Below are 26712 nucleotides of genomic sequence, written 5' to 3'. Positions count from 1 at the left end.
GGTGCTTTTGGATCCATTGTTTTCATGACGAGTAATAGTGAAAATTAACAAAGAATAGGGCCATAAACCCAGATTCAAGTAACCTCCACCGCAACATGCATCCTGAAGATTCCCTTACAAAATTATCTTCCTAATGCTTCTGGTGGTCTTTCACTGTGATTTCTGAAAGGATTTTCGCACATCCCATAAACGTTTTTCTTATTCCGTTTTGAACATGAAAAATTTTGATCGGTTGTCTCGGCCGAACAATGATCATTAGAGAGTAATATTATGATTGATATTGTTATGCAAAGTACTTTTTTAAATGAAAATAAATTAAAATAATATTTTTATTTTTAATATTATCACATCAAAACCATTAAAAAATATATAAAATAACATTAATTTAATAGATTTAAACAATTTTAAAATATATCTAGAAACCAAAGCTACTAATAGATTTAAAATATATCTAGAAACCAAAGCTACCGCAATCAAATCCGATGCTTTTCAACTGTAGAAGTGGCCTTCCCTAAACCCGAGATTCACTCCGTCACTCTAAAATTCACCTCACAGAAGTAGCAAATCAAGCAACAATTGCATGTCAAATGCTAAAAAAATCATTAACTTTCATTAATATAACACACAACAAAGCTCGTGTTTCTTATTTCCTTCCTCTTCGAGTATTTTTAACATGCCATGTCTTTCTTCCCCAATAAAGAATGAATCATTGTTACAAAAAGCAAACAATCTAGTCACAAGTTATCGTGCCAGCTCAGAGCACTCAGCAACCCTAGGCAAATCATTTCTAAGGGGAATTTGTGCGCCCTATTTCATCGTCTGTTCCAACTCTATACACCTATGATCTACCCTCTCTAATGTTACAGCCAACCTCCACAGGCTTGAACTAAACTCCTCGGCCCAGATAATACCCCGCGTTCCTGGTTGTACGAATATGTTGTTGAGGGCGGCACAAGTTTTTCCTGACTATGTTATCAATATAAATCACCTTGGCTACAAGGATGTCCGTGTCAGAAAATCATTAACAGCCAGGTTAGCGTCTCCATGGGCCACAGCATCTTCAGGTTCTGGCATATATAGACTGGAAGATGAAGCCTGCACATCAAGGACCCAACATTTAGTCATAATGAAACCAAAATGCATAAAACAAGCATCCATAAGCTTGTGAGTAATGCTTCGTATAATGAATTATTCTTAATGAATTCAGCACGAATGCAAACAATGGCATTGATGGTAATTTAATGCAACTGTTTGGCCATTTATGTTGCGTGTTCTGTTGAATTCGTTTAAAAAATTTTGTTATACAAAACTTTAGTCTAAGCTTGTAATGTGTTTGGTTCCTTTAGTTGCAAACCAGAGACAACTAAACAAAAAAAAAATGCAAAGGGAATGCACTGGATTATTTTTTTAGGGTAAATTTCATAATATTACTTGAAGATTAATGAGATTACAGTTTCAAAAATAGCAGTCTGGAATGCTGTGATGTAATAGGGTTCCAGATAGGTTCCATTGATCCAGAAGGTTTCCATTGATGCAGATCAAGACCTAATCTATTCCTACAAATGGCTCCCAGACAGAGTAGAAATATGTCATTGCTTAAACCCAAGGGAATCCTGGAATTTAACTGTTTCCACTGGACAAGGGATGGAAATCCAGTAGCATCTAAGGCTCAGTGCCATAGCAATACTTAGGCACAAAGAGTGTTATATGTTCTTGTGAACATTTATAGTTAAATTGAAGATACCTTTGTATCAAGCTGCATCTCTCCATTATTATCTGTGGTAAGGCAAGCACCATGGGCCTTCATCCATTCCACACACTCCTCTAATCCTGACCCATCCGAGTCCTTCTCATCATTTCCATCACTCGCGCTAGAGAAGCCCAGAACCTGTGCAATGTAAGAAACTGGTATTGTAGGGCGATATGACCGGGACATGCAACTCACAGCCTTGTACCGCATCTTTTCAACATAGAGATCTGTGAGAGGACAAACATTCTTGTCAATAATGGATTGCCAAAGTGAAATTTCAAAAAGAGGAGAGTTTCTAATGCCCACCCATAAGGCAAGTGTTCAAGTTAGGCGCCTCCTTATAAAGTCTGAAGAACATTACATAGTTTCCTGAAGTGACAGCTGCACGAACTGCAAGAGCATGTTTAACAGCTTTATCCTTCTTTGTTCCCTCAGTTAATCTGGAAAACCAAAACAGTAGTGTTAAATTGTAGCAAAATCATTTTGTATCGTAACAAATGAATGCAGACTGATCTACACTGATTATCCTAGGAGTCCGCAGGTGAAAATTAAACCTTGCATGCACTTTACACAAAAAACCCAAAGTATGCAACAAAAAGACAATTCAGTACATAGAGCATCAGCGTAATCAAACTCTAATACAGAAAATGTCCAACATCGAGCATCAGCATAACCAAAATCTAATTGAGTGAATGTCACTAACCTTGACATCGATGATACAAGATCTCTATTGTTATTTGAGTGCAATATAACACACAGTAAGTTATAAGCTGCAAACTCCATATGACATCCTTCAATTCCTTCAGCATAGAGGGTTTTCAACTGGGATTGACACTGAAACAAAATAGAGAAAGAAAAAAATTATAAGCAGCTACAATAATCACAATCATCATATTCTATAAATAATTTATCACAGTATTGGAGAGGCAACTGCTTCATTGATTCTGATATCTTTCTGTTTTTTGAAATTTGAATTTCAAGCAATGAAATACACATTACTTCAGACTCAAACTCCAATAAAGCTCAAGCTTCTACAATGTAGGAAACTTGACATGCACTGGCAAGAAAGAAAGCACTAATACACGGATACCATGTCAGAGTAGAAATTCCAAAAGAACACTTGTAACCGAGAATAAATTAAGGCAAAGGAGTCTGAATGTGTCCACAATGGTACATTACATTGATGATGACAGAACATATACAACAAAAAGCTGCATGCTAGATAAAAGCTTTAAGGCTCTATTTTCCTGCAAGTTTTCAAATCATCCAGCCACAACTAACGTGACTAAACATCATTTTTCCAGCTACAGAATTTTTATGGCCTCAGATATAATGCATCAGCACAATTATTAGCACGCAGACTGTTCTGCCAGCTGCAATGTCTTATTGGAAATGGTTCAACTGATTACTTAGAAAAACCTGGATGAATGAGCAATGCAACAAATTTTCAAAAGGAGTTTGACTAAAGTCCAGCCAACACAATGAACTAGAGCAAAATAACATGGTTTATGGTCATGTTAATAGCCCCATCAACCTGATTATACTCGGGCAAGTCCCCTGCTTCCAGTGCTAATCGAGCATGCGTTTCATACACCTGAATATACACAACAACAAAACTAAATAGACTCAATACAAATGAACAAGAAATTTTCATGTTGCATGGTAAAATGGGTATCACACACACCTTAACTGTCAGCTGATTCTGTATTCGTTGTACAGTTAGATCTTGACGAATAGATTTTAATTGATCACATTTATAAAGGTAGTTCTTTTGAGAATTCTGAACCATAAGCAGAGCCTTTTCTAGCACTTCTTCTGGTCTCACCTGCAAAGCAGTACAGATTCATACCAAACAAATCACATTATATATTTGTGTATAACTCATCTTTTGCTTGGGAAGTGAGAGGAAAATAAATGAAAGGAAAAATGTGAGAAAAGTCTTCCAATTAGGAAATAAGACGGGGAAAAGTAGCATCTCATGAAAATAAAAAAGTAACAGCAGCAAAGTAATCCACCCAAAACACCAAAATTAAATTTCCAATTTTACCCTTGATTTTGAATTTAAAACAGCATCTCATAAAAAAAGGGAAGTAAATGGCCGAAAAATTAAATTTCTAATTTTAACCTTGATTTTGAACTTAAAGTAGCATCTTATGAAAAAAAGAGTAAACAGCAGCATTCCCATCCAAAATACCAAAAAAAAAAAAAAAATCTCCTTCCTTTTCTTCTTCTTACCAAACAAGGGGAAATAAATTTTCTCCCTTTCATCCATCCTATTGTCCTCTCTTCCTAAAAAAGAGATCAAAATATTTTCCTCATCTATTGTCTTTTCCATTATTTTCATTCCTCTCTAAAAAAACTAAAAAGAAAACTTATGTTCATTTATGGATGCAAAAGGATAAAAATGACATTAAGATGTTAGATAGTTACAGTGGAGGGATCAGGTGCAGAAGTAAGGCGCAGATAACGTTTCTCAAATTCTTGGCAGGTACCCTTGACAGTTAGTGCATCCCAATCAATGTCTTCAACAGCTTTGCTTCCACTGTCATCAAAGCTTTTGCTAAGCATTGATGCACTTGCCCGCCGACTGTACAAGTTCCCAGCACCAGCATTTTTTGGTTTGAAATAATTAACTTCAGTTCGATATCCTTGTCCCTTTTCAAATCTCTTAGAGCGACTCTCACGTCTCTTTTTTTCCTCTGGTGTATTGGCAATTGATATTGCACTAGAATAATAAGCGGTTAAACCTTGCTCCTTATCACTGTCACTTGATGCATCGTTATAAGCAGCATCCAAACCATCAGCAAGATGTTGCCTCTTAACTGGCCTCTGATTATTTTTGCTAGGACGTTTCTGCTCCGATAAAGAAAACTTCACATTATTCACAGCATTCTCCTTGCTCTCAGAATTCGCACTAGGAGCCTGTATAGTTAAACAGGTTAATAAATGATCTAAACAAGATGCAGAGAGCACTTCCAAACTCAAAATACAGGACCAACAATGACTCCCAAGAAATTAATACATAATGAGAGGAGGGAGAAAAGATGAGAGCAACAAGATATACCTTTCTGTCCCAACCACCATATTTTACAATATCATTACTGGTGGAAACAGATTTGTCTACTGATTTCTCTTCTGGTAAAGGCTCCCACCTACTTTTAGATCGTCTGCTTGGACTCCTTTTATACTTCGGCACTGAAGAAACAGGAGTGGAATATTGTGAACTCCTGCAACCATAAAAGCTCAACAAATGTTTATTGTTGGATTCAAAGAAATTTTATATCCACCTGTAGTTGCTAAAAGGTCAAATATAAGCTAGATTACAAGAGTTATTTAAACCATGATAGTAAGAGAGAGCAGCTGAAAGGTTACGTACTCCACATTGACAGCCTCAGAATTTGGTATTGCAAAAAGAGGCTCTGCATCCCAGTCTAGAGTGTTAAGTGTACCATTGGCAGTTGCCTTCGTGATGATCTGGAAAAAAAAGGAGAAAAAAACTTGATATACATGCTATCAAACATCAGAACAAATTAACATAAGTGAAACCATGGCAATTTAAAAAACTCCAGGAACACCATGTTACTAAATCTCAATAAGAAAGAAGACCATACAGAACATGATGTAACAGAGAATTTTCAGCAGATATAGCCTCAAATAGCTTAGAGATCAAATCCTGTGGCGCCTTTCTGAATTTGGATGATTAGAACAAAACTTAACTGAACAAATAATTGACAAAGATGCAAGGTAATTGGCAGAAATAGTTTGCAAGGTAATTGGCAGAAATAGTTTAAGACTTCGGGAGTTAGTTGCAGAGACTCCCAAAATAGTGTATCTGACTTCATACCAGAGTCTTAGATGGATAAGAAAAGGCATCTACATTTAGTTTCACTATTCCAAAATCTTATGAATTCTTTATATTTACTAGATTTCAGTGATTTATTTGAATCTCTTGCCACTATCTCACTTATCACAACACTCATCAGCCAAGACATGGGCAGATCATAGAAGAAGAGGCAGCCCACTAAAATATGAAAATTCTATCAAATTTCCACCTCGCAACAAGATGTAGCCGCTCTAGTTCATCTTAATATATCAATTCTAAGATACAGTTTTAGCATCAAGAATGATAACTTCTTTGTTGCTGCCCATATACATTAAATAACATATATTTAGACCATGTTAAACAGGATGTTGACAATCTATTTGTTACATGTCAGAACAAATGGATTCTAGAAGTTATAGTAAGTGTCATATAATCAATTCCAAGCTTAAAACCATGCAAAAGGGGAAAAATTAAAGCGAAAAAAGGAAAATGAGCATATGATGTTACACACTTTGAAGGCAACAAATGATGCCACAATAGCTTATAGACTGCAACTCACCTCCTTCATGATAGCCTGACAAGCTACCCTTTGTGTGTCATCTTTACAGAGATCGAAAGCCCTTTCAACATAATGACACAGTGACTTGGGGAACATTCCAGGCTGCAAGAAGCAAGAAAGTTATTAATGCTGCATAAAAACAATATTCAGATGATATTTTTAATGAAACAGTGAAAGATAAAAGACAATTTGTGAAAAAAGAAAACTTTCTTGTAAGAGTTCCTCTTTTTTTCTTTTTCTTTTTTTGGGATAAGCAAAACCTAATCTAAGGAACACCGATGTGGTACAATCCAGAAGTTGAAAATTGTCTGCCCACTAACCCCCCAAAAAAAATAATTAATTAAAAAAAATCTGTCACCACCTACAGACAAAAAAATAAACCTTGAACAACATCAAAATACCATGCTTTATACCACAAGCATAAAGATGTAGCCTGACTATGGAATGTAAACAGAGAAGGGGAACTTCTCTCCCTCAAAAGTCCTATACTTCCTCCATGCTAGACAAAAAATGATTAAAGCAATTAAGGCAGGAATTTTTCTGTTATCTGTATAGAAGGATATAGCCATATACCACTCCAACCACACAACCCCCTCTTCAATCAACCCTACTCATCTACAACTTCAGGTCAAAAACCACCCATCACTTCTTTCTCATCAATGCTGCTTGCATAGTATTCAAGGATTCTTTTTAAACATCACATCTATGAACACAGCCCAACCTTTTCACATAACCTAAGTCTTTAGCTTAGAAACAACAAAAGAATTGGTAAAACCCTCCACGCTAAGTTACATGCTATCAAAACAAAAGGGATCTGGCGAGTCTTCTAACATCTAGAATACCTGGGTCATTTGAAATTGTTCTGCCAAAAAGAACTAGAGATTTATAAGTAAATTAAAACAACTTTAGACTTTGAAAGACTTTTTGGTGGGTATCTCAAAGACAAATTATGTGTGGAAACATTATCTTTTAGAAGGACAAGTTGATAAGAAACCAATATCACCTTAAGCATGGAAATAGTTGTGTCATTGGACAACACTGTGTTGTTTGGCTTTGGCATCGACACACTAATATAAGCAGGTTTTGCAGCAGCATTGGTCACAGAGCCATCCTTATCGGTTTTCGATAAGCCCAAAGCTAAATTTGAAGCAATTCTAGGATTTGTTGGAATCTGCATCATATTTACCCTTCGAGTATCTAAAGATGGAGCATTTGGCAGAGGTGATTGATAACTCTGGGTCACCTGGTGAGCAGCAGGAAATTGTGAATTAGGACCTTGATGAGCAGTCTGTTGCTGTTCCTGAAAATTATCATATGAAGCTTTTGAATCAAGAGAATATTGAAAGTGTGGTTGCGTAGGACTAGCATGGTGAATTTGAAAACTTGGAGCCCCTTGTTTCCAGCCATCATGAGCACTTCTGATAGTTGCACTGGTCTGGCAAGAAAACCAGAAAAGACAACATTAACTTGAGTAACTAAGCTTTTGTTGTGAAATGATTAACCAATCCAGCAAAATTAATACATGTAATATGGTGCAAACACAAACAAAGTCAAGCGAGGATCTCACATATATATCACAGCTATAATCACAAAACTGGACAAGCAACTGAGGATCAAACATTAAAACATTTTCGAGAATTAGAAAACATATGTAGAAATGAGCCACATAGTAAATCCCAATAAAATCAAATGAGGATCTCACACATAGTCAAATATGCTGCAAACCCCAACAAAGTCAAATAAGAATCTCACATATATATATTGGAACTATAATCCCAAATCTGGACAAGCAATTGGGGATAAAACATTAAAACATTCTTGAGAATGAGAAGAAACACATATATAGAAACGAGCCACATAGTAACAAGAGCTGTAACATGTCTGGACAAGTAATCTCTGGCAGATGCATCATATTGACAAATTAGAAGCATCCATGCTATTATTGAAGTAATACCTTTTTCCTTTAATACCCATGCCTTGTGAATTAACGTCAACTGTGGACATAATTTTAAAATACATATTTTAAATTGAGAAAAGTAAAAAAAAAAAAAAAAACACCATAGAATAACAAAACTCTACAAGTCTTTCCTGTTTTAAGATGATTCACATGAATTATGATGCAGCTAGACTGGTGGGCATTTTCTAGACATCTGTTTTTTCTCTCTCAAATAATTGTGGAATGTTAACTATTTATGTATTTAAAGAAACTGATGAAGAGGGAGCTTGAAAGTATATGAAAAGTGAAATCTGCAGTTCCCAAAAATATCACAATCGCAGTATCATGTTATGACAGAATCCTGAAAGAATCTGTCACAAAAATGTTTCCCACGCCTTCTGAATTAACACCAAATCAGGACATAATTTTAAAATACATATTTTAAATTGACAAAAAAAACATAGAATAATGAAACTTTGCAAGTCTCTTGCAGTTCAGCATCCCTTAAAACCCCAACATTTCTCAAGAATGACAAATTTCACTTTCATAAAACTTTCATGCTCTCTTTTCACCAGTTTCTTTAAAAACATCAAAAGATAACATGCTGCAGTTATTTGCGGAGAGAGAGAAAAGACAGATGTCTAGAACATGTCCACCAGTCCACATCACATGCATCATCTTAAAACAGAAGAATCTTAATTATGCAAGTATCATTTTACATTACAAGGGAAGCAATAGTTGTGTTTGAATAGAGCACTTCAAAACTTTTTTTCCAGCCCACTCTGTAATTTGAGAACCTACAGGAGGCTTTTCCTTAAATATTCAAATGGAAAAATCATTCCTATTGGTTCATAAACAAATTTAAATAACATAAATTGATCGTGCCAAGGATGGGGTATGCATAGATCACCAAACAGATGTTAAATGTGACCTTACCCACAAGACAACAATTCTCATGCAACAACAGCATCCTAAATACTCAAATATCAGATTCTAATCAAATCAAACCCAGGAAATTATATACCAACCCCTCCCTGATATTCTTCAATCTAGTCCATGGTCCCTTATCTCAAGGACCCCCCCCACCCCACCCACCAGGCAGGACCTCAGATCACAATTTCAATAATAGAAAAGTAATTAAGCTTAAGCAAAGAAAAGGTCAAATCAAAAGCTGATCATGAAATAATGGTAGGAGTAAGGAGAAAAATAAGAACAGGGACATGCATAGATATCTTCATGGTAGCAATTTGCTCTTGCTAGCTCCGAGATAATGTACCTGCAAAGAAGGCAAATCAGAAGACGCAGATTCAGTCCTCTGAGATGTCGCGGTGAAAGATGAGGGAGGCTGGGTGCTGGAAGTAGGATACACACCAGACACGGCACTTCCCTGGTTAGACGTGCTAGTAGCAGACAGGTGTTCTGTCCCAGGAGCACAAATAACTTCTGTTTGACTGTAATAATCAGCCCACTGCTTGTAGTGCTGCTCGTTGTTCATTGATGTCGAAGCTGCAGCACCGGAACTATAAGCACTTGTTGTGTCTGGAGCATAGGTTGAATACTGCTGAGATGTATAATTTGCATAATTGGGATCGTTCCACAAGGTAGTCTGGTTATTGTATCCACTGCTTGGGTAACCTCCAGCTGTCTGATAATCACCAGGATTGTAGTAAGTGGTTGAATAACTTGTTGTCCCAGTATAAGACCCTGTATTCTGAAATGAGGAAAGAGGCTGATAAGGAGCACCTGTGTTTTGATATGCTCCTACAGTCGACGAGTAAGAATGGCTAGGTTGTTGCTGCTGAGAGTATGAATGGCTAGGTTGCCGCTGCTGAGAGTATGAATGGCTAGGTTGTTGCTGCTGAGAGTATGAATGGCTGGGTTGCTGCTGAGAGTATGAATGGTTTGGTTGTTGCTGAGAGTATGAAAGGTTGGTTTGCTGCTGATAACCATTATTATAGTAACTTGTTGAATATCCAGTGCTTCCATAACCATATGGATCTGTAGGGTTGTATGCTGCATAACTACTGTAATCTTGTTGTACTACATTTGTTGTTCCTTGAGTCGATGAACTAGAAAGGGATGTCGTGCTCAAACTATCTTGAGCATTTCTTGCAGGCTGCTGTGTTTGCTGATCATGGTGATAACTGGAATTTGAAAGGATTCCATTCTCTGTGGAGTGATTATCCACTCTATGTGTGGTCCATGGTGCAGTTTCAGATCCATTAACTGAGGGAATATAAGATTTCTTCCCTTGGTTTGCATCAACAACATATCGACCCTAAAACAGCAGCAAATAAAAATTACGCTCTGACAAAGACGTCATCTATCACAAATTTTACAAGAATCATTGAAACACATCAGTTTGGAACTTTGAACTAAACTAGCTTTCCATGCATACAATCATATCAACATCAGGATCGCATGTACACTTTTGTTCAATCTTCTACTAATGTCCTACTAAAAACAAAGATTAACAAAAAACTCCCAACTGACACTAAATTTCCTCTAAACAATATGGTATCGCTGAACCTAATTCATTGGAATAAATATAATTTACTCTGGTGCAACATTAACAATAATTCATATAAAAAAAGTTCAAAAATTAACTCAAAAATTTGCCAGTAATATTTATCAATTTAATACAAAAAAAGTCAAATCAACGTCGGACATTACTTCGTTAAGTAGAAACTAAAACTAATGCCAGAGAATCCAAATCTGTGAAACTTACCTCAAGTGAATTAGGGTCCACCGAAGCTATGGTTTGCGCATTGACTCCTTGATTCATCATCATCATCTACTCAGCATCCTAAATTAAACGTATTAGGATCAAATTAAGCTTCAAAAACAAAATTTAGAATTCCACAAATCCCTAATTTAGTAACAGTAAATTAAGAGAATAATCTAACCTTCGATAGATTAACACAAAGAAAGAGATTTAAGAGATAGAAAAAGCGAGAGGGAAGTAACAGAAAATCAATTGAGATCAGCAGAATCAAAAATAGCAAAAACAAAAAAAAAAATCTTTATGTGTAAATAAATACAACAAAAATTAGTAGGAGAAAAAAACGTTCGATAAGTTGGATATAGGAGGAGATAAAAAGAATTATATATTATATTAGAGAGGACTGGGAGAGAGGCGGATTCAAGTAAGGAGGTGTCAAAGATAGGCCGTGTTTGGGTCCGTGAGTAATGTAGTTGATGGCGGTACAGGAAGTTAATCCTTTTGGATTTTCTGAGGTTAAGTCGGATTATAATTTATTTAGTGCCATGTCAATTATCAGAATTGCCACGTGACATTTGTTTTGCCCCCCATTTTTTTTTTCTTTTTTTTTTTAAGAGAACGTTAGTATAGTTTTTACTTTATTGATTAAAGAGTTTTCCCTTTCTTCTGTTTTCTTTTTTTAAAAAATTAATTTGTGTATTGCTTTTTGTGGAAGGATAACAACATGCTGCACTATTTTATGCATTTATCTACGTTAAGACACCTTTTTCCCTTCTTCTTTTTTGAATTATAGCTGCACTACAATTTTAATTTTTTTTATTTTAAATATATCAATTATGATGTTTTCAAGATATAAAAATCAGTGTATTACAGTTTACAACAGTATCGCACACTTGTGTGAAATTTGATCGAAATAGATACACAAGAGCAACCAAATTTATGCACGTGGATCCCTATATATTATGAGAAATTATTATATATTCAAATTGTATTCTTTCCCTCCTAAAATAATTTAATAGGATTTATTGTAATAATTATTTATCAACTCCACTTTCTCACAGGAGTAGAATTTTTCAAATGCTAAAAAGCATTTTCCATTTCAAGAATTCAATTGAATTATTCAGCACAAACAACAGAGGCAGCTGGGAGAGAATCGAGGGCAGGGACCCTAATCGAACAGCGCGTGCGGACTGCGGAGGTTAATAATCGAGAGCACATGTTTCAGCCACGATCTGACCAAATCCGACCGAGTACAAAACGAGGCCCGTAAAGGGGGTTCGAGATGGCCCATTAGCAAATCCACTCGAAAATGTTGCTTTCCCGTACTCTCTTGGACTTTTAGCCAGAGAATATAAATTACAGAAATCGCACAGCCAACTATGGCGCCGGTGTTGCTCGAAAAACAGATATCATGCATACAAAATAGTAACAGGAATCATCTTTAAGATATATTGTAATCATGCTACACATTGTGCATCTTTTCAACTTACTTTCATTACCCATGGTGTTCTTGTTCTTGGATGCAAAGCTGGTAACTTGGGATTTCGTACCTAGAAATTCAAAGCCATTAACTAGTTAAATATTATTGCATCTATAAATTGTTACAAGTTGACATTTCTTGACTGGTATGATCCCACAACGTTGTATCAGTAACTCAAGTGATTGATTTATCTTTCTACTACTACCACGACGATTATATTTTTCTTTTGCCTCGTCGCTTTACTTCATCTGGGCACGCTAGCGACAGCATTGTTGCACTCAGGACTTAGGCAGGTGGGTCTTAACTTCTGGCATTTATATTAAAAGCGCAGTATCGCTGAGACGTAGGATGATAAGTTCACACACGTCTAAGTGCTAGAAAAGTGTCTTGAGAAAATGGGAGAGTTTTCTTTTGTTAAATTGGAATGGCACCAACCCGTAGCAGTGGAGCATTATTCCATTGTTATATATATTGCCCTGAACCGAATGCGAATCGTTTACCAATTGCATGCAATGGTACGGCAAAGCAACAAAAGTTGCAAACAAAAGTCGAAACACAACCACGCAAGATTCGTATGGTTGGGGTAAGCAATATCCGAAGTTGAAAAATAATAATGCACAAACTGAAGATTCCTGCCACACGCCACTCCTAGCTGGCAGTCGAGCAAAATTTAAAACCCATTAGTTCTGGTTTATTGGCGTCAAAAGAGTTCAAAAGAGGGAACGGGTAAAACTTCAAAAACCTTCTTCAAGTCTGAACGTGTACGTAAGTTCAGAATTGTCTAAACAGGCCTTTATAAAATAATCAGGTCACTTTTCGAGTCAGCCCTACCGAATTCTAAATTGGAAGAAACCGCAGACTCCCTAGGAGCCCTGGAAAAAGGAGCATTGTAAGGCGTTCCCCAGGGCAGCAGTGGTTGACGCCTTCAAGGAAAACCACCCAATCAGTCTCAAGACTTTACAATTGCTGGCCTATAAAATGAAAGAATACGGGTGATACAGGGAAATAGGGATGATTGCAGTACAAGCACACAATTTTTTTTTTTTAAATTGAGTACAGTAACTTTAGTTCTTTTTGTTTGTCTACAGACTTTCTAAACATTTTCGTGGGGTAAATGGCACGTGGGTTACCCGACCCTTTCATGGAACTTTCACTTCGAAATTACTGTCATCAAAGCAATAGACGAAAATTAAATAGAAAATAATTTATTAGCTGTTTTGAAAAGGTATGTATACTTAATTTAGAAAACATTAAAAATTGGTGAAATTATAGTGAAATTATCAACAGGGAAATATATCCACTGCTGTATTTCGTGACTGCAGCTTTCCCTGATTCCCGCGTTTAAAGAGTCCATCACTGGCATTCTTTTAAGAAATCACCAGACAGTCGGATCATCCAATCAAGACTTAAACATTCAGGAGAAATGGGCGGAAAGTGCTTGCTCCAACCATTAAGAACGGACACAAATTCTACTGAACTCATCCTAAAAAAGCGCGTAAGGGGCCACCCACCCATTCCCCTTAGCACTCTCACTGTCTAAGCTAAGGAATGAAAATCTTTTTCATACAAGTTGTTGACGTGCAGAAGATTCAACTTCTATCGAGCAGGCAACAAACTTTTACCAGCAGATGTCAATGTTACAACTCTGCAATTCTGAGATTCAGAGTCAAATCTTTATTCTCGTCTCCATGGCTCTTGCCAAAATCATTGCCCCCTCCACTAAGTCATGGTTTCCTGACAGTGACTCCGTTTGCACAATGACAGTCCAAATAAAAAGTCACGGGAAAAATAATAGAAGAAATCACCAAGGCTGCTAGCAAAAAGCATTCCTCTTTTGGTAGCTAACAGACATTCTCCACAAATATTTCCTGCCTTTATTTTTATTTTTATTTTTTAAAATCATCTATTGGAAATTGAGATGGTCAAATTTCGAAAAGTCCAGCTTCCAATCCACATGCAATCCATAAGCTGACTTGTATCAGTCAACATATTGCCGAAAAGTAAATGGTCAATGAATACCAAATCATGGTGTCCCCCAACATCCATGATCCATACTCATCATTATACTGTTTAATACGAGCTTCTTCGTGCTCGAACTCAACATTCTTATTCTACTTAATATTAATATATCTAATTAATATTAATATATTATTTCATCATTATTAAAAAAGAACAGAAAAGATGACAAAGGTGATGTCAGTGCGATCACGGTGCAAGGGCAGACCTGATTCAACCTGGTTGCCGAGGGGACCGATTAATCTACATCGGGTAAAGGTGTGTTCAATCAAGGGAACAGCCTTACCTGAGGTTTTGCACCACCACCTTCAGAACCAAACCCCCCCGTGTCTGAACCCACATTCAAACATATGTTCTAAAAAACCCACCGTACTTTGTTTCAGTAATCATGCAGTAGTAGATACCACACCACAAGCAGTGTATCGCAGGAGTGCAGTGGCTGAATCACCCTATTCAGTGTAAACAATGAAATAGATTATCCCCAGCATTCCAGGGTAGCTGTTTTCCCGAAAAGAACAGATAAAGCTACCAGAAACACAGTAAGCCACCATCCAACATAGCAGTCAGTTGCTGCCTTCCCAAGAGAACCACGAAACTACAACCCCGAAAGCTAAGATTCCCAGATATGCTCCCTTTCAAGCAAAGGCCTAATAGGAGGTAGTAGCTTAACCTAATCTACTGAAGACAAGACATCAGGGCAGAACTCAATGGTTGGCAAATGCATGAGAGATTAGACAGGCCACCAACATGGCCTACTCAAGTAACAAATAAAAGCACAGCTATGAAAGCCTACTCCAAGTAGCTAGTATTCACCCGCTGTCTCTCGAAAGCATTTAAGACTTCCTATGAGAAAAATGACAAAAGCTTAACCAAAGTTCAGTCAAACTTGAGCCCGTAAGAGTACTTGCAGCACAATAAATCATGAACTCTGCAAAGTCGAAGATTCCAACAGTTGAATTACCCCAGTCCACCAGACATTTCAGCTTCCAACAGTTGATACTGTTGAGTTAAAAGCAGTTGCACGCCTGAAAATTTCTCTATTCATTGAAGTAGATCGCAACAATTAGTACTTTCTAAAAACTTGAGCACTGTGCAGTAACTGTACGGGATGGCTGCACAAATTTGGTTACATGATTGGAATATTCATATTTGGGCAACATAACAAAGGGAACGCGAAGCAAAGCAAAGAACAGAGTTACTGAATTTATTAAAGCTTCTTTGATGGCTTCAGAATCAGACCAAGTTCCAACAGCGCCTTGCTGCATACCTACTCCAACCCACCAAGCATAATCAGCATGCCAAGCTGATAATACTTCTGAGAAACTTGGGCATCCACTGGAGAATATGCGAACACTGATTTTAACTGCAATGATCCCGCCCATACATAAAGTGCAGCCACAATTATGACACTATAAAACTTGCTAGGGTGAAAAACGAAAAGTGGCCTAACATCCAGAAATTGAGAACAAGAAACCAGTGGATAGAGTTCTGAAAGAGAGAAGCTACGTACATGACAGAACAGTCATCTGATGGCTAAAAGTATCAGTGTTAAATGAAGGTGGCATCTGACATTTATCATTCCAGCTGTGTAAGTAACCACAAGCAATTCTGCCTCTAGTCTCCTATATAATCTAAAATAACAAGCCCTGGGCCCTGGTCTATTGACCATTAAAACCTTTTCCTCTTCATACGTGAAATATCATCAAACCCATCATCACACAACACATGACCACCATGCCTGTAATTTCCTGCCCGCTCTTCAATTCCTCTGGGTCTTCTAGATGCATTTCCAGGACAGTTCTTAATCCGTCCATCAAACTCTCTTTCCCTCAAATTAGCTCTCTGATGGAACTCTGGATCATCGTCTGGAAAGAACCTAAGAGGTCTAGGGCCATCCACTGGATTAAGATGAAAATTTTCACCATCATCACCGTTAAAAGGCTTAAATGTCCTGACATGTCCCCTCCTCTCACTAAACCTTCTTCTATCTTCAACATTTCCATCACCACCAAGCTCTTGAAATCTGCCAGAGTGCATGGGGCCTCCAAAGAACTCATCTCCATCCCTCCTTTCTCGAAGATCTGTAATACCAAATCTCCTACCGTTTCTGAGCAAAACCCTTCCTGTTTGGCCCCTATTAGAGATGATAGACCTTGGATGGCCATGATCACGACCAAGATCCATTTCCCTTGTATCATCAGGTCGAGATAAGAATGGTGGGGAACCATTCCTCCTGACAACCATTTCCCTGGGAAAACCAGGATGGTCAGATGATCTATCCCTCCCTATCCTGTAAATTGGTGATCTCCGACTAGAAAATTCTGAGGTTGCACCAAACCCATCTGGAGATCTTCTCCTGGCAGATGACCATGGACAAGGAGAACGAGATCTAATTGGAGATTTTGAATGAATTTGGGGAGGAGTCCTTCTCTGAACAGATGAATAGTTCCTAGTCCCTTGGACAAAATGACCATCTAACCCCTCATATGAAGGTTGAGGGCGTGTAAATGCATGATCTGTACCATCATCAGGGAATCCCCTCATGTTCTCAGCATGCCTTACTCCAGTAACTTCAGAACCATCTTCCCCAACGTTTCGAGGAACTCTATGCAGCATTTGAGTGCCCCGAGAAGTGGGTCCATATCTCCCTCTAGGAGACCGCCTCCTTGAGGGTACATGGCGGAAAACTGGTGTCTCATCATCCAATAATTTTCTCCCTCCCCGAGCAGTATCTACAAATGCACCATCTGGTCCATTATTATAATTAACAGAAGAATCTGCCTCACCAGCAGAAGCATATTTATGTCTGCGAACAGGAAAATCTGATGAATCATAAAATTCTGAAGCATAGTTACGTTCAGAATCCCTGTCACCACGTAGAGTGTCAATCTGACTGGACATCCTCCCTCTAACACGGACAAAATTCATTCTAGAGTTTCTGGGGAAATGCTCTTGATGCCTCTCTCTTGAGAATCTGCGAGGGCCATCAATATAAATTTCATCCCTGAGATAAATCGCCATTGAAGAAAATCAGACTATAATAAATATACTAGACCGTCAAAAGTTGGAACATGAGAGAGACAAATAAAATAACAAATAATCACCTCCCTCGGGGATGCAGTTTACCACCCTCAAGCAGCACATCAGGTAATCTTTCTCGATGTGATGGCAAAGTCCTGCCTGATATAGATCTTGTCTTGCCAGGAGATGATGAATTAGAAGCTCGAGACAAGTTAATAATCCGACTCCGGCCACTGCTGACATCCTTTGCCATATCACGACCATTTAAAGATGCTTCTACCTCAGGCAACTCATTCTTTTCCACATCAATTGTTTTAATGTTCTTGTCGGAACCTTGCTCAATAGAAACTAAAGTTCCTTGACCTCCAGTAATGTCTTGTCCAGGTGACAAATCTGCCCCCTGGCCTATCAGATCATCTTTCTGTCCAGATGTGTCGAGTGATTTTCTTTCAATGATTGTGGTGTCCCTCTCCTGATCTCCCCCACAAGATGGAATCTCAACTGTTGATGATTTTTTCATAATAGCATTATCAGCATCTTCAGTGGTTGTGGTGATACATTCTTTCACAGTATCTTCATTGTTTTCAGAAACTTTTATTTTAGAGTCATTTTCCTCAACATGGGATGAAATATGATGATCATCCCCAGCAAGTTCAGAGTTTACCTCTTCATGCTCAGAATTACCACAATTACCATGACTAACATCTTTTACCTCAAATTTCTGACACTCTGTCACAGCCTGCAGGTGCGGATCTCGAACCTCGCCATCTTCATACCCGTGTTCTCGATGCTCTTCTTCAATATCCATAGCCACAGAATGACCGTCAGATTCATAGCCAGAGCCATACGTATCTTCTTCTAGCATATCACCAGACAAGTTGATCTTTTCCTCATCAGTTACTGAACCCTCACCATTTCCATGTGAACCTGCAGGAACTTCCTCTGTAAAATTCAGTTCGCACTGCTCAGGAATATCCACATTTCTGCCCTCGGTAATTGGAGTATCTATCATAACAGAAGCATTTAATTCATTGCCACTGTGACCCACAGGTACATAAACCATTTCTGAAGAAAGCTGCCCAGCACTTCCACATGCTTCCTTTACAATCTCCTTCCTAAGAAGCACACCTTCAGCACATGTGGTATGCTCTAAACATTCTGACGCATTGCCACTTATAGACAAACCTGTTGAACAAGTAGGTTTTGCTAAGATATCTTGACCTTCCTTCGCCCAGTCATTAGTTGAACAGGAAGGTTCTCCAGTATCCTGAACTTGCAGCACTTGTTTACTAGTCGAGCAAGGAGCCTGCCCTCCAGTATCCTGGCCTTGCAGCACTTGTTTACTAGTCGAGCAAGGAGCCTGCCCTCCAGTATCCTGACCTTGTAGCACTTGTTTATCAGGCTGGATTGACAGCCCCTCTATCATCCTGGGAATTTCTGGTTTACCATCAGGAAATGGTTCAGGTTTTATGAAACCCTGACCAGCTAATTTCAGAGAAACAAAAGCTGAAGACTTTGAGCTTTCTGGACTACCCTTCTCAACTAACTCACGCTTCACAAAAATATCAAATGGATTGACTTTAGCTCCTCTAAGATCATGTTTGAGGCTCCCATCAAAAGGTTCTGATTTTATGGACCTAGAGTTATCCATGGTTGCATTGCCTGCTGACAACAAGACACCAGGCAAGCTAATATTAGGAATAACCCGTCTTTCTTTGTTAGCAGAAGAGCTGGAAGATTCCTTGCTTAAGTTAATTGAAGGAAATGCTGGACTGAGACGTAGATGAAGAGAATCCTCAGAAGTACACTCCTTGGCACACTCTGAGAATGTTTGGGGAAAACTAGATCTGCACTCACTCCCATCAAGGAGTTGCCTTTCTTTAGCAATACCAGTTCCAATTATTCCTGTAGTAATATCATGTATAACACCTACTCTGTTCCACGCATCAGCAGTTACTTGAGCTGCATGTTCATCACTGGTAGAACCATCCCATGTATCCGCAGTAGTATTCAAGTCCCAGTTTGATCTGTTAGTCCGTAGATCAGTGCTGCCAGTAGCCAGAATAGTGTGCATTTTGTGCTGAATACCGGTCTCACCCTTGCTTAAAGAAAAATTCGATGAAACAGCTCCTACATTTTCATGATTTTGACTACCAACATTGCTATAACATTCGAATGACAAAACATCACGTTCCTTTAAACCTAAAGAAAACTGAGAAGTTTCTGAAACTATAGGTGTCTCTGATTTACACTTTCCTTCTGATATTTGTTGGCTGTGTATCTCTTTACCTTTACTGTCTTCTATATTCAACTCATTTTTTACTGAAATCAGCTGCGCTTTGCCAGACTTTTCTGCCACCACAAGCTTCTCTTCTTTTCCAAATTCAGCCAAAGAATCAGACTGGATTGTTTGGTTCAGTTCTTCAACTTTAACTACCGAGCAGTTAGCAATGTTCATCAGCACAATGCCGTCCAACCTGTTCTTATTTTCTTCAGGTACAGAATTCTCACATGGATTGCATAAATCAGGACTCGCTGCAGCACTAGCATTGAACAGATTTGACTCCACAGATGTTCTGCCAGGTCCTTTCTCCACAGAATCTTTTTCCACCAGTGGCACAGATTGTTCTTCTCGTGGAGGCGAAGGAGGGCGAATGAACCTCCTTTTCTTGATAGGAACACCTGCAATGTTAAGACTGGACTGCCATGCAAGGGGTTTAACCCCAGCCTGCCAACAAGAGATTAGTGAATCAAATATCAAGGGGGAAAACATTTTAAATGTTCTATAATGTTACTTAACAGGAACTCAGAAAGAAAATAAACACCTCTTCATTTCCTGACACCGGCATCACTTCAAAGTTTGCACGTTCACAACCCTTTTCAATACCTTAACAAAAATAATTCATGGATTAATCCCCAACAAAATATCCTGAGTTGCCTTCAAATCCAACCCCAATAATTACTGAAACCATATTAGCAAATTTATTATTTTCAATGACTAAAATCAGTCAGTTTCTCATAGTCTTTTAGCACCAAGAAAAGTTATTGCTACGGGTAGTTAGCACCTGCAGACAGCACAACACGACAAAACTACCCATCTCCTTAATTAGTCAATAAATTCAAGAAAAGCGGAAAAAAACAAAAGGAAGTACACTGATTGATCATGAAAATATCAAACTAGATCCATATCACGGGCGGGTTATCATAAAACCCAGTAAGAATTTCATGATCAAAATAATCTGGAAAGCTAAGCCTCAACACTCTCATCTTAATACTGTCATTAATATCCAAATCTTAATATATATATATATAAAAAAAAAAAACAATAGCGAACGCAGCGATCAATAAAAGTAACTGAAGCCCAAATCCATCAATTAGACCGTGAGTAAAAAACTAACAAGTTGACCTAAAATTACCATCGATGACTAACTACTACTATTGAAACAGACACGTCAGATTATAAGCCGAAAGGGAAAAAAAACTGAATTAATGACATTAAAATCAGAGATTAGCACAGATGCAAACATTTCACTTTTCAAATCCACAAATAAATCAATCATTATTAAAAAAAAAAAGGACAGCAGTCTCCTTAAAACGTCCTTTTGAACATTTGATTAGATAATCTATACTCGATGGACAGAAGTGTTTGAAACCAGGATTGAAAAAAACAAAAAAGAGCGAAGAACGTTTCGGGGAAGATAGCGGAAAGGGAGAAAAATCAACCCTCCAAATAGGAATCGGAGAATACGAGGGTTTTGGTTAATCAAAATAAAAACACAAACAGATTATTACCTGATTTGAGAACGAGTGTGAGTGATTTTAGAGAGAGAGAGATGTTTCTTTGCAACTTCTTGGAAGAGGGAGAGGGAGGGAGGGAATCAAAGATTGCTTTGATAGGTTGTTGCTCAGGGTTAGGGCTAATAAAGTAACCGCGGTCTTTCTTGTAATTTGGCTTTTTTGTTTTTGTTGTGGCTGTTAGTGTACCGAACACGCTAAGGGGACCCGAGACTGAACGGATTATTGACACGTGTTGCGAGTTTTGGAAATCTTCAATGTGAGGTGGACCCAGAACAACACCTTTGCCGGCCATTATTGACTTCCCATTTACAATGTTTTTTTTCCGGACATTTTTATGATTGTTACTGCTGACTTTCAATCCTCCTTTATTTTGGAGTGTTTTTTGGATGCTGTTTGGCGTTGGTTGGTGGGCAGAACTAGGAGCGAATAAAGATGCCATTTCCCATTTGCAAGAACCGATTAAAGAAGCTTTTAATTATACATTTTGCACCCTTTTGGCTCTCATCATTCCTTTGGCAGTTCTACCACCCAAAAGACATATCCCTTGATTAGGAAGGACCACATTACACTGGCTTCTTCATTATTGATGGATACTATTTGCTTTCACAGCCATATAATTAAAAAAATATATATTTTTTATATATTATGTTAAAAATAATTTTAATATATTTACAAATAAAAATTATATTTAAAAGCAACCACAAAATCTAACACTACTTTCCTTATCCTTACTTTCCACGTCATGACAAAATTGCTTGCAAGATTAAGGAACAAAAGAACAGTGGAATATTTTCAATGACAAATCATTTAAAAAAGCCAATTTAATAATATAATTTTTTCAATAAAATAAAAAGGTTTTTTTATTACGTGCACTTCACTAACAAATTCATTCTAACACCTCATTTGTACTTTAATATAATTAATATTAATATTTAACAAAAACCATGAAAGAAGGATTTTTTAAATAATTTATTTTATTGTTTTGTATGTTTTAATAGATAAATAAGAATGATTTTTCTATGGCAAAAAAAAACTGTTTTAGATTTTCACCTTCAATGCATTCTATGATATGAAAACAAAAAAAAAAAAGGAAAAGTGGAGATGCCTTATTATTCTGTTACAACAGTTTTAATAAATATGATTCCCCCAGCGAATGGGGCCCAAGGCAGGAGGAGAAGCAGGTGGTACAGCGTATGTGATTGGATTTTCCATGAAGCACGTTTCCCATTCTGTTTTATGTTGCTGTCACTGTCTATTCCCGCCAAGCAACATCGATCAATCCCGCCCACAACCACACACCGGCGATCGAGGGAAGCGTGGTCCTCGAAAACTTGCGTTTTTGCCACATCTCAGATTTTATATTAACCACGTATCTTTAATTTAGGTGTCAGTCAAATCAAGCAAAGAAAGTCGAGCCCGTAAAATAAAAAACACAAGACCGTCAAAGGTTGAATCGAAACTCAACCATTTCCATTCCAAGAATTAAAAAAAAATATAAATTCAACATTAACCCATCACGCGCTTATACTTACAAAATAGTACCTACAAAAACCTAATTAGCAAATCTAAACCCCATCCCTGAAAAGCCCCTTTCTTGACAGCAAGACTTCTATTTTAAAATCAAAAGCCCTAACCACCGAACCCATACAGAGTCCTTCCCTGCCTCTTGAGGGCATACACCACATCCATGGCAGTAACGGTCTTGCGGCGGGCATGCTCAGTGTACGTCACGGCATCTCTGATAACATTCTCGAGGAAGATCTTGAGCACACCACGAGTCTCTTCATAGATCAAGCCGCTGATACGCTTGACCCCGCCCCTCCGAGCAAGACGGCGGATTGCAGGCTTGGTGATACCTTGAATGTTATCACGAAGGACCTTGCGATGACGCTTGGCTCCTCCCTTTCCCAGGCCCTTGCCTCCCTTTCCACGTCCAGACATGTTTATCTAGCTAACGAGAGGATCTGTGGAAAAGATTCCACATGAGAATCGTCAGCACATGATAGCGATTCATATAAAAAAACAAAACCCAAGAAATTGAGACCAAGCACGAAAAACTCAGCTAACAAACACGTATCGGCTTGGGAAAACTAAAATTTTCAAGATTACTGAAGGAAAAGAAAATCTAAACACATTTCTCGGACATTAATATTTTCTCGCGTTTTCCTAGTGACCAAACAAGCAGCGTTAATAAAAAAATAAACAAAGATACCAGCTGAGAACGGAGGAATAGAAACACACTTCAGCACAATTAATATATTCAGGTGCTGATTCGAATCTTGATTTTAGATGTCCACAATCAAATGAAACCGTAGCCTTCGTTTGAAGCAGAGATCAACCAGACCGTATTTTGTAAGCGAAATCACCCAGTGAAAATCAAATTACACCCAAAAACGAGTACAAAAAACAGAGGTGAAAAATAATGAGAGAGAGAAATACCGAGAGAGCAGACTTGGAATTGAACGTCCAGGTGGGAATCGAGATCGAGAAAGAAAGATATTAGGGATTTCGTGTGACGGTGAAAGGCGGTATAGGTTATATTTATGAGGGACACGCAAGGGATTGTCCATCGCGGTCGATCAGAGACAAGTGTTTTGAAGATAACTTTGGGCCATTTGTTTTTGAATGGTTGGTCAAGATTACGATGTTCGTAATGAAGCGGATCGATGACATGGCATGCGTTTTTTCCCTTAGAAAAAATACTTGCTCGCTTGAAATGGTGCTGGGTCTTGAATTACTGGGGGAGAAAGATGATTTGTGTTTTCTCGTGCTTGGTTTGGATCCGAATCCAAGTAAGCTTTTTGAGATTTTTGTTGAGTTTCAATTGATTTTGTCCGTCAAGAAGGTTAGAAATCTGGATTGAAAATCAATTTCGAGGTTTGAACATCATGTATTCGGAAATTAGAGGGTAAATAAACAAGTCAATCTAGATTTTACTGGTTTGTATGTTCACTTTACCACCTAGAGAGATCTAAATTTTTTTAAAGTAAAAGAAAATATAGAGGCCTCGGAAAATATGTTGTTGTTGCCATTAAATCTAAAAATATATTAATATTTTTATTATTTATCTTAGTTAGCATAATGTTTTTGATTAAAATCATTATTTTTGTTTATAAAAACTTTTTATAATTGTTGAGTCAAGTGAACAGGCAATCCAAAAAAATTATTATTATAATATTATTTTCAAATTATAAATATAATAACTGAAAAAAATATTAAAACTTAAAGAAAAAATTATAATGGTATCTAAGAAACATGTATTGAATAAAAAATAAGTGTATCTTATAAATTTTCTCGGTATTAAAAAAAAAACACCAAAAAAAATAATAAAAAAATAAGCAAAGGGTCAGCCCCGTGCGCCTGTTATTTATTTTTTAATACTGGAGAGACAAACAACATCTAAATTTGTCCCTTAAGTTTTATGTAAAATAAAAAATTTGAGTCGCCTATCAGAATTGAGAAAATTTACGCGCCTGTGAGCTCTCAAACACACGACCCCAATGTTTATCCGCACGCTAGCCAACTCCATCATGACAGGTAGTTGTTAATAGCCGACTTAAATAACATATTATGGTAATTAACTGGTAACGTGAATAGTAACACACCTGAATAACTAGAAATTAGTGTATTATCATAATATTTTCTGTTCAATTCCTCTTGATAACGATAAAGGTTATTAAAAAAAAAAAATTTACATGACATGAAATATTTAATATAAATTTTAATTGTAAATTAGAATAATAAAATTATAAATAAAATATTTTAATTAATTATATATTAATAATTTCAATTAAGTAGAAAATAATAATATAATATAATTAAAATAAATGCAAAATAAATAATATAAATATTCAAAAACCTTAAAATATATAATTTAAATAATTATTTGATTTAAAATACTAAATTATTTTTAATAATTGTTTAAAGGAATAACGAATCCTGAATGTATTGATTGAAATTAAAAAAAATGTCTTCGCAGGAATTAGCCATCATTTCAAAACAATTTTTTATTTATTTTTTTATAAATATACAAGTTATTTACATGCCATATTTCAAGAACATCAATAAAATCCTTCCTTGATACTGAAATTATAAGATTAATAAATATAAAAGATAATAAATTATAACCTGATTTGCTGCTTTAGCTTCACAGGTTGCAAAAATATGTCAATTTATTTTTAAAATATTAATCTACATGAGAGTAAATTAAAATCATAACAATTTAATTAAACTACAAGTAAAATATTCATTTCAATTATAGACTATACAAATAAAATATTCAACTTAACTGTGGACCACGCAAAAATCTTCTTATCACTTTGATTGCACCAGCCTCCTTTCAAAAGTCACACCGTTCTTCTCCTCCTCTCTTGCATTTATTTACTCTACTTCTCATCTCATGGCTTCCATTTCCATCACCCTAAAATTTCTCGTTTCTTAAATCCTTCATTTTCTCTTCTCCTCTTCTCTCAATTGCCCTGTCTACATCCCCAACAAAATCGCAACCCTAATTAGTGTTGTTGGTGCTTCCCTCTTCCTCTCCTCCCCCCCTTCTCACTCGCCTTGTCTATATCTCTAACAAAATCCCAAACCCGAATTAGTATTGTTGATGCTAATAGTGCTAAGGTGAAGACTAGAGAATGTGATATCTGGGCAAAAAGCAAAGTTAGGATTATGAGTCAATAAATTTTGTAATTTTTATCAAGCTTGTAAACTTGAGCTGAGTTGACGGAGGTTACTAAGTTTCAAGTTTTTAACTTGAATTTATATTTTATATGCAAGTTGACTCGTAAAATCATAATTTTACAAATTAACTCATGACTTTAACAATATTGATACCAATCCCTTACCTAACAAAGAGATGTTCCTTAAAAATGGTGTTGTTTGCTCACTTATTATTTCTATTAAATAATATTTATATAATCTTATTTACTTATTAAAAGTAGAATAGTACTTTTAATTTAATCTATATATATTTTATTTATATTTAGATTAAAATCAAATACTCATAATAAACAAATCATTCAGAATTCTAACTTTCTTTTTTTTATGTTTAATCTTAATTATTTTAATATAGTATCAAAGTTAGTTTAATAAAACAAGATTTAATCTCGAACACAGCTTTCACAAATTCAACTATATGATGAATTTAATAAAGATTTATTTTTATGTTTAATTTTAATTATTTCAACTTAATATCAAAGTTAGTTTCTAATCTCCAACACGCTTTTATGAATTCAACAATACAATGAATTTGATAGGAATTTAGAGAAAGTAGCGTGCTTTTTTTAGGGTTCAGGGCAAAGCCCTAAACTCAATTAATTACACTTAACCACTTTTTTATAATTTATTTATTTTAAACTACAATCATAAAAATTATCTTAAAAATATTATTTTTGATAATAATACCTTAAAATAATTTAAAAATATCAAAAATTAAAAGTACTTAATCTCAACCCAGCAATGCCGCTAATGAATGGAGCCCAAGGCAGGAGAACAAGCAGGCGAAGCACATGTGAATGGACTTTCCTTTCAGAACGTTTTCCATTTTGTATTATGTTTGCTGTATCTGCCTCCTCCCGCCGAGCAAGATCAATAGCCCGCCCA

General features: G+C 36.7%; 3 protein-coding genes across 6 annotated transcripts; all 3 read right to left on the bottom strand.

The window, feature by feature from the left end:
- Positions 1-586: 586 nt before the first annotated feature.
- On the bottom strand, positions 587-11310 carry LOC105127460 (leukocyte receptor cluster member 8 homolog). Of its 4 annotated transcripts, XM_011028774.1 has the most exons (15): positions 10975-11308; positions 10797-10874; positions 9345-10346; positions 7499-7567; positions 7136-7375; positions 6133-6234; positions 5127-5224; positions 4815-4977; positions 4181-4672; positions 3435-3575; positions 3285-3344; positions 2454-2584; positions 2057-2190; positions 1745-1977; positions 587-1095 (listed from the first exon to the last, which is right to left on the bottom strand). In XM_011028774.1, the coding sequence occupies exons 2-15, from the start codon at positions 10860-10862 to the stop codon at positions 994-996; spliced, it is 3033 nt and encodes a 1010-aa protein (XP_011027076.1). In that variant the 5' UTR covers positions 10863-10874; positions 10975-11308; the 3' UTR covers positions 587-993. The 4 variants fall into 4 exon arrangements, with proteins under 4 accessions (XP_011027076.1, XP_011027074.1, XP_011027075.1 ...); XM_011028772.1 differs by having other exon boundaries at positions 7136-7567; XM_011028773.1 differs by having other exon boundaries at positions 7136-7567; positions 10797-10862.
- Positions 11311-14401: 3091 nt separating this feature from the next.
- Positions 14402-21397, bottom strand: LOC105127664 (uncharacterized). Its single transcript, XM_011029043.1, has 4 exons — positions 21100-21397; positions 20133-20194; positions 17391-20035; positions 14402-17290 (listed from the first exon to the last, which is right to left on the bottom strand). Exons 1-4 carry the CDS (start codon positions 21395-21397, stop codon positions 15955-15957), a joined length of 4341 nt encoding a protein of 1446 aa, XP_011027345.1. The 3' UTR covers positions 14402-15954.
- A 1156-nt stretch (positions 21398-22553) lies between these two features.
- Positions 22554-23633, bottom strand: LOC105127459 (histone H4). Its single transcript, XM_011028771.1, has 2 exons — positions 23545-23633; positions 22554-23069 (listed from the first exon to the last, which is right to left on the bottom strand). The coding sequence occupies exon 2, from the start codon at positions 23044-23046 to the stop codon at positions 22735-22737; it is 312 nt and encodes a 103-aa protein (XP_011027073.1). The 5' UTR covers positions 23047-23069; positions 23545-23633; the 3' UTR covers positions 22554-22734.
- Positions 23634-26712: the final 3079 nt, after the last annotated feature.

Source organism: Populus euphratica, unplaced genomic scaffold, assembly GCF_000495115.2.
Source record: "Populus euphratica unplaced genomic scaffold, PopEup_1.0 scaffold13.1, whole genome shotgun sequence".
Lineage (NCBI taxonomy): Eukaryota > Viridiplantae > Streptophyta > Magnoliopsida > Malpighiales > Salicaceae > Populus > Populus euphratica.
The sequence above is the reverse complement of the archived record's forward strand: the minus strand, read 5'-3'. Positions and strand labels throughout refer to the sequence as shown.